General features: G+C 36.3%; 1 protein-coding gene across 4 annotated transcripts; it reads right to left on the bottom strand.

The window, feature by feature from the left end:
* On the bottom strand, window positions 1-5201 carry LOC132634270 (protein GLUTELIN PRECURSOR ACCUMULATION 3-like). 4 transcript variants are annotated; one of them, XM_060350545.1, is made up of 7 exons: window positions 4708-5199; window positions 4179-4328; window positions 3439-3597; window positions 2706-2858; window positions 2438-2590; window positions 1525-1689; window positions 1-410 (listed from the first exon to the last, which is right to left on the bottom strand). In XM_060350545.1, the coding sequence occupies exons 1-7, from the start codon at window positions 4865-4867 to the stop codon at window positions 337-339; spliced, it is 1014 nt and encodes a 337-aa protein (XP_060206528.1). In that variant the 5' UTR covers window positions 4868-5199; the 3' UTR covers window positions 1-336. The 4 variants fall into 4 exon arrangements, with proteins under 4 accessions (XP_060206528.1, XP_060206529.1, XP_060206530.1 ...); XM_060350544.1 differs by lacking the exon at window positions 1-410 and having other exon boundaries at window positions 1227-1689; window positions 4708-5200; XM_060350546.1 differs by lacking the exons at window positions 1-410; window positions 2438-2590 and having other exon boundaries at window positions 1223-1689; window positions 4708-5201.
* Window positions 5202-9030: the final 3829 nt, after the last annotated feature.

The raw sequence follows: 9030 nt of genomic DNA, 5'->3' as shown, positions 1-9030 counted from the left end.
CTAATGCTAATGCAGGGATAGGAGGAATACTGAGGAATGATAAGAGTGACCTTGTTCTTGGTTTTTCATCACTTATCCATTTTGCAAGTAATGTTGAAGCTGAGGCTATGGCTGCTAGGAAAGGGATTAAACTTTGTATACAGAAGAACTACTCTAGTTTCATACTAGAAGTAGACTCAATTTCTTTGGTTCAAATGATCAATGACAACAAGAGCCTATACTACAAGCTAAATCTGATCATGGAAGATATAAAACAAATGAAGATACAAGCAAATATCAAAGTGGAGCACTGTTTTACAGAGGCTAACAGAGTAGCAGACTATTTAGCCAAAAATGCTACAAGCAGCCAGAATGAAGCCCTCTATGATTGATCAAATTCTTCATCGATTGCTTTCCTTGAGCTCCAAATCCTGAAAATCACCAACTTAAGTTAGTAGGCGTATGGCCATAGAAATAAAAAAAAATCACTTTTTTTGGAATTTTGGAGTTGGAGTTGGAGTTGTGTTTGACCATAGCATTTGAAATTGTATTTTTTGTTGAAATGTAGTTGTTTTGGTTGTGAAAAAAGTGATTTTTTTTTAAAAACAAGTCTTTCTTGTTTTTGGAATTCCGGAATACAACTTCAAGTTGTATTTGGAATTTTCATGGCCAAACGCTGATTCAGAAAAAAAAATGAAAAAAATTTGTGGAATAAAGTGAATAATTCTTATGGCCAAACGGGCTCTTAGTTTAGGTTACTAAATTGCACTCAAAGAATCTTAAAACTCAAGAAAAAGGTAAAACTCTTGAAGTTTCTGGGCATAAAGAAGAGGAATGTTGAGTGCTTGGCTGACTCATTGGCCTTGATTGTGATGGTTGTTGAGTGGGCTGTTGAAGCCTACTTGTGCACTATCAAAGTTTGAGGTCATACTTGCAAGCTCGAGCCAAGTTAGAGGGCCTACTTATGTATTATGCCCTATTTAAAAGAAAGGCAAACTTTGAAATTTTTTAATTAATAATCCCTTGAACCTTGAAAAATTCACTTATTTTGGATCAAGGAAAAAAAGTCACAAAAATTCATTTATTTTGGAAATGGAGGAAGTATTTTTTACTTGCACGCAACTTATTTTTCACTTTTACTTTTATTTGGTGTGATGATGACATGACTCCAATTTGTTTGGGACTGAGGAGTAGTTGTAATTGCAGGCCAGAAGCAAAATTAAGCATGTGATTGAAGAGGACAAATACATGTGGATTGATGTCTCAAATTACCAAGAAGAGAATACATCAAAGCTTGGTCATAAAAGCCTATATCATTAACCAAACTGGAAATAATCCACATTTGTTGCCAACTCATGAGCTTTGTATATAGAGTTCTTACTATACAGTCTAATGGTCATCACCAATTCCTCATGTAATTTCAAGAGGATGGAGACTGAATTTTTGGATATGTAGAAAGTTCTAAATGAATGTCGTAGCAGGAATAAGTAAAATTCAACGGAAAGTAATGTGGGGTTGTTCGGAGGATTCGATGATAGACCTGACCTGTGTATAAATAATACATGTCTTCCAATGGTTCAAGGTTCTTATCACAACCCCCTACGAATACAAGAGCACCTCCCAGGTGTGGATCTAAACAATCCCCAGCTACTGAGGATCTGGCGGATGGGCCCTCACCAGTGGGCATGACCTTACTCCATGTACCAGCAGCTGCATGGACATTCCGAAGATACAGTCAATTGAATATCATGAATACCTTTAATACACAACAATCATGACAAATAGCACAGAGAGTCGGAGAAACTCTCAGTTTAGAGGTTAACAGCAGCATATGTTTTTACGTAGCTGTTGTGATTACCGATGATGAATGCTAACCAAAATCCACCAAGCGTCATTTGCTAAATATTTCAAAACAATGTAGAAGCGCTGTGTCTTTGAACAATTAATTTTTTTAACAAGTACCCCATTGATATTGAGGGACAATACAAATTTGATGAGCTAAACCAAAATTCGTACAGTTTAATGTATGAAAGATAGCAAACTTAATCAATTTCTCTGGTCGTTTGCTAGACTGGATCTACTTCTCCCAATTGTTTGAGCAATTGTGCACTGAAATTTTGGACACACATTATGTTCCGACCAAAAATAATAAAGCATGACTAATATTCCTATCATTTTCAACCACATCTATTCTCATTAGACAAAAAGAAAGTTGGGCCCGTCCCCCCTCAACCCCCCCGCCCTGCAACACCAGAAAGAAAATCAGAAGCATATACACAAACAAGCATAACCCCTTGCTCCATCTCCGCCATTATCGCTTGCCCATATCCATCTCAAATATTGTAACTTTAGTCCAATACTACATTCAGAAGTCATCACAGGATATTAGTTTCATTCGTTTGGTTTTTCTTTGACAAGAAAAGAGTTAACAAGCTATATGATCCAACAAATTACATACCAACATCAAGCACGTAAACGTCATCACATAGGCTCTGATCATTAGCAAAACCCCCAAAGATAAACAAGTTCTTGCCCAATGAAATGGTTGTATGCCCAGCTCGCGGTGGGAAAATCTGGCCCGTAGTGTTCAACTTGCACCAAGCAAGGGTATCTATGGAAACAGGATGCAAAAATAGTCATAAAATGCACACCTGGTACTAGAAAATAACTATGATACAAGTGTAACCTTTTCTATATTTAACTTCAAGACCGAGTTCCATAAATACCTGTGTCGAGTACATGAACATCAGACAGATAATTGTGGTTTGTGTCTTCACCGCCTATGATTATCATCTTATTGTTCCAAGAGGAACAAGCATGGGTCTCACGCTTACTTGGCGGAGTGCCTGATGGCGCAAGGTGTTTCCAGACCAATGTGTCTGAAAAATGCGAAGAAGTTTTAAAAAAACGTGTTTAAGAAATAGCCACCACCACGGATATGTTCAAGACCATAAACTTTATAGAAAAGAAAAGCAACAGCTGTATGAGATCTTGAAACTGGATTTCTAACTATTGTGCAAGACTTTAGTGTTTAAGGTGGCAGTAGAATAGAAAATACATATGAACACAATAGGATAAGAACAAGTTGAGTTCACCTTAGAAGAAATCATCTTCTCAACCATCGAGTCCTCTTAGAATATAAGCTATTAAGCGGCGGAAGTTTCTTTTACAATTAGTTAAAATAGCTAGTGTTCGATTCGTAAGAGAACTCCTGTTTTTCTTCACTCCCTCTTCCATTGCTATCACAAGTAAGAACTTAGAATTTGTATATTTGTATTCCTACCCTCCCCAATGCCCACATATTTCTATCAGTAGTTCCATGGTTTTTAAAGTTGTTCGCACCATCACATTGTTATGCAGAAGTCATAATAAAAGATCTCCATACTTGCAGATACTATACTAGCTAAGTGCAGTCTGCCATTACCCACCTTAATAACAAACAGAGAGAGAGAGATAGACCTGTATTCAATACGTAAACATCATCATAGTATATTTCAGTGTCATTGAATTTGCCACATCCACCAAATATGAAAAGCCGTTCACCAATAAGTGTGGCACTGTGGCCTTCCCTTGGAGTAGGGCCACCTCTTAGACTGGGTGATATCCATGCATTCAAAGCTAAAAGAATGTAGATTCAGCAAATTGTTAGGTAGTGTGTAAATCATTTGGAACAACTGATCGAATACCAAATGTCTGCTAACTTTTAAAATTCAAACAAAGGGAAGAACAGAACATTTTTCATAACATGGTATCAACTTTCGGAAAAACATTGCACATTTGAAAATAACAAGTTATCTTGAAGCTCTTTCATGGTTTCTGATATGAAAGACCACCCTAAATCTTGTTCATAGCGCCAGATCTATGCAATAAAGAACTATCTCAGAGCTGAACCGGTTAGCCGGAGTATTGATGGTGATTTTTCACTCTCGTAGAACACAATGCAACATAACTTCCTAGATAACCAGAATTACTGCACTTCATGGATTTTCTTTCTAACACAATTGTTTTTGTCCACATTTTTTGTACTACACAGCAACAGAGAAATGCAGATAAAGCAGCAAAACGTGTAATGACTTAAGGGTTTGTCCTCAAACTAGAAGACTATAGATTAATTTTAATGTAGCATTACACAGACAACATAGGGAACTATTAAAGATTAAGCAATAAAAGAAATGGTTTGTAAGATCAAAAGCACTAACAAGTGTCCAAGATATGCAAATCGTTAAGAGGCTCTCTCCCATTTGTGCCCCCAAACACAATCAGATATTTTCCAAGTGTTGTACAACTGTGGCTGTCCCTTGGCGAGGGCAATGTTCCCATCATCACTGGCTCGCTCCATATTCTATTAACTGAAAAATAACAAACAAATAAAAATGTAAGTATAGATTTATAAAACCTCCCTCCTATTCCTGATGCAGCAATCCTGATCAGTAGATGGAACAAAATGAACTCAAAACACACATTGATTAGTGACAGCAACGAGAAGGTGAAAATCCTGAAACCCATTCAAGAAGTAACACTGAATTTGTAAGAAAAACAAGAACCAACTGAAAAATGCCACAAAATCTTCAGAGAAAAAAAATCATAAAGAAGCAAGCCTTAAACAAGCAAACTGAAAGTTGCCACAAGAAAACAAGAATTGACACAAACCATTTCAAGGAAACACAGAAACAAGTAAATTTCACTTGATAAATAAAAGAAAAATAAAAAGAAACAAAATCAACTCACCAGTGTCAAAAACATGAACTTTGTTGGTATGTCTGTTGTCTATGCCATAACCACCAAAAACATAGAGAAGCCTACCACCTTGTACAGCGTTACAGGTGTGGCCCCACCTTTTTCCAGGCCCACCACCTCCATGTCCAGCCACCTTTTCCCATCTCATCATGCTTACGCAACTCCACTGAAAAAACCAAACAAACAAACAGCACTAATCTAATCTAATCAAAACCCAGGATTCTTAACAGGGGCAAGAAAATAAAATGTGGGCAGGAGAAGGAGAGTGTTTGCTATGCTATGCTAAGATTTTGATTAAGGTTCATTGGGTTTATGGCGTTTTTATAATGCCCCATGGCTAAGAATTGAGATTATAGTAATTCACGGTTCATTATTACGAATAACAAGTCTCACTGTATCCGGACGCTGCACATGAAGTGGAAATTGTACTGATTTCGCATACATTGGGGACTATTGTGTAATAAAGATATCTATGAGAGCCTGGATCAAACAGTACTTGGATGAGAACCATAATGTATTCTTTTATTTTATTTAGGGGTGTTAAAAAAAACTCTAGATCCGCAAGAGTGGTTGAGTTGGTTGAGCAGACGATATGGCTGAGTTGGTTGAGCAGACGATCACCTAAACGGGGTATATCAGGTTCAACACTCTCTGCAGAAGACAGTTTACCTTATGCGCATCCGAAGGGTAGCGGTTGCGGATTCCCCTGTCAACAAAAATAAATCACTAGACGGGATTAAACAAAGTAACAATAAATCGTCATTTATATTTTGTTTAGTTCAAGATTTGTTTAAGCAAATGTCATAACGAACTCTTAAAGTCAAGTTTAGGATATGTTGCTTCTCCCACCATAAATATTGTGTTTATAATCTCTACATTTAAATGTCGTGACGTAAGCTAATCAATATTTTATTTAGTTTATGATATGGTTAAGCAACGGTCATAACGAACTTTTAAAGTCAAGTTTAGAATAAATTACTTCTCACAAATAATTTTTTGTTCATAATTTCTACATTTAAATATTGTGACGTAAGGTAACCAATATTTTGTTTAGTTCAAATTATGGTTAAACAACGATCATAACAAACTTTTAAAGTCAAGTTTAGGATAAATTACTTTTCGCAGTAAATTTTTGTTCATAATCTCTACATTTAAATATCGTGACGTACGCTAATCAATATTTTGTTTCGTTCAAAATACGGTTAAGCAACTGTCATAACAAACTTTTGACATCAAGCTCAAGACAAATTACTTCTCACGCAATAAATTTTTTGTTCGTGATCTCTACATTAAATGTCGTGACGTATGCTAATTAATATCTTCTTTAGTTCAAAATACGGTTAAGCAACAATAATAACGAACTTTTATAGGTTTAGGATAAACTACTTCTCACACAATAAATATTTTGTTTATAATCTCTACATTTAGACGTCGTGATGTAAGCTAATCAATATTTTCTTAGTTCAAGATATGGTTAAGCAACTGTCATAACGAATCCATCAAGTCATGTAGCATCCCCTTTGGGAGGATACCACTTACGAAACAGAAGCTAATTTAATACTTACAAAGTTTAGAAGAAATTTATGCCAAAAGATATTCACAAAAAATATTTAATAGCGGAAATAGGGCCATGCGAAAAAGGGTTGAAAGTGCGACATTTTTTTTTTCATTGTACCCTCCGAAAAAATTTCTTAGATGAAATACAATATCAGAGTATCAATTTAAAATGGTAATGCATTTCTCAAATAGTCAACACATTTAAGAAACTTCGTTTTGAAATTTATATTTTCAAATCAACACCACTGCGGGTCCATAGGATACATGAAACTCAAACTTGCGATTATCACAGAAACTAGTATCTTCCTTTGTACATAATTACAAGGCAAAATGTAAACCCAGTACATGGCATGACTTGGGTTGGAAGCACACCCTAAAATAGCAAAGCAAGTCACCAAGGTCAAGTTACAAGCATATGGTCTTGTGTCTAACAAGCCTCCAAAATTTCATACATAAGTGTTATATATGGATCATGTACAAGCCCCCAAAATTTTACAAGACCTAGATGCATATGCAAATGTGATCTTCACTAAGGCTCCCAAAAAGTCTACTCCAAATGGCCATCTTCAAACCTCTTCCCGTATATTACCTACGATAGAAAACAACTATCGCTAAGCATAAAACTTAGTGGTGTATAAACTTTGGGCTTGGAGCCATTAGATTCTCCAATTCCCTTATCCATCGTAGGTAGCTCAATGACATAAAAATAATTCAAGTAAACAAGTATATCAAAGTATCAACTATCAAAACCTTGAAGAGTTTCCAAATGCCGAAATCAATATTCAAAGGTTCAAGTATCAAGAAAGCTTATACTTCAATTCAAGAGAGTTTGTCAATTAACCAATTTTGTCCAATATGTACGTCATGCCATCACACCAAGCACAATCAATATCAAGATGGACCGAAGCCCCAAATCAAGAAGGGTCGTCACCCAATAGTCAAGAGAATCAAGAGCCATGTTGAAAGTGGCTTTCCACTCGTACTCGAAAATGGACGAAAATCCATCATCAAGACGAAATGTAAATCCAAAGTAAAGATGGGCAAGATTCGAATCGAGAGGCATGCCGATATCGATGACAAATTAAAGTCACCGCAACAAGAAGGACAAAGTCCCAACAAGAATGCAAAATGATCAAGCAATTCGTACAAGTGGGCGATTTAGCGAAAGTTTTGCAATACTTGAGATAATAACCATACAGTGATATAAGATGAAGAGTAAGGAAACAACTCATCAAGATACTTCAAAAATTCCAGAAAATAAAGATATTTCAAGTTTAAGTTTATACACAAACCTTGGCGTTTTACCACACAACAAGTTCTACCACAACTTGAGGAGTTCAAATCGCCTACGCCATAGACCAACCAAAGTCCACTTTGTCAAACAATTCCTCTTAGCTTGTACAAGAGCATAAATACCTTAAAGACACAATCAACTATCTACTTAAGTTCAATAGTTTCAGCACGTCGAAACTAAAAATGAAATCAGTGAAAATCATCCTAAACTATCAAAACAGGAATTCTGGACAGTACTACTGTCTTGTACTGTCGCTCAGTTTCAAAGGGGTAAACAGCAAAAATAGACTTTGTGGCCCTAATGAAAGTTGTAGATATATGTCTTGGGGTTTCAGAGAAATATGAATCACTCCCATAGCAATTTTGTACAAAAATACATACTCAAAATACTAACAGCAATACATGTAGGGTTTGCAAAACAGAAATCTGGGCATCACCTGCCCTGTACTTCATCACCCCCTTTCGAGTAAATACAAGCAAAACTGGATTTTGGAGCCTGAATGAAAGTTGTAGGGCTATGAAATAGCTTTCTAGAACATCTTGAATCACTTAAAACTAATCTTTATACAAGGAATTATGCTGAAAACACTAATAGCAGTCCAATCCAAAAATGGGTTTGTAACTTACCTCAATCGTGTGGAGTTGTTTGGGGCTCAACCAAAGTAAGTCTTGATGATTGATTTGGAGGATGAATATTATGAAAGGAGAGGGGTTTTGGTGTCGTGTTTCCTTGGAGAAAACGAAATTGGAGGGGTAAGAGCCAAAAGGGTATATATTTTACTTAGTAAGATAAGGATGAAAAATAATAAAATAAAATAAAAAGGGGCTGCCCATTTTTATAAATATCTAATCCATTTAATAAATTTACTAAGATAATCATAGTAGGAGTAGTTTATATAACTACACCATAACACTTCAAACAAGTTTCAAATATCGTCAAGTTCACATTCTGTCACGCCCCGAACCATGGCCTGGACGTAACACGGCACTCGGTGCCTGACTGCATGTGACCGAGCGAACCACATGACTTGCTGAATCATCATGATACATAACATAAGCGGAATATAACGTGAATGCATGATGAGCCTTTATAAAACATGGTAAGTCATAATACTTAATAAAATACTTGTTTAAACATGAGTGAGCCAAAATGGCTATACGACTCCAAATGTCTGACATGGCATAACTGACTTGTCTAGTCTATGAAACCTCTATCACGAGTCTGACTAGAAACATACTTACTGGGACAAGGCCCCCAGCATACCTTAGATGCATAACTAATCATAAACAAAAGTTAACTAAACCCCGAATGAGATGGGGCTCACCAATAAGCTGATACGAATGCTGTCCTACTGAGCAGATGTGTCGTCCTGTATATCAGTACCTGCATCGTGAAATGCAGGCCTCCGGGCAGTAAAAGGGGACGTCAGCACATTGAATGTACTGGTATGTAAAGTAACCGAA

The sequence above is a fragment of the Lycium barbarum genome, chromosome 3, assembly GCF_019175385.1.
Source record: "Lycium barbarum isolate Lr01 chromosome 3, ASM1917538v2, whole genome shotgun sequence".
Classification (NCBI taxonomy): domain Eukaryota; kingdom Viridiplantae; phylum Streptophyta; class Magnoliopsida; order Solanales; family Solanaceae; genus Lycium; species Lycium barbarum.
Note: the sequence above shows the minus strand (reverse complement) of the source record. Positions and strands in the feature narration are given on the sequence as shown.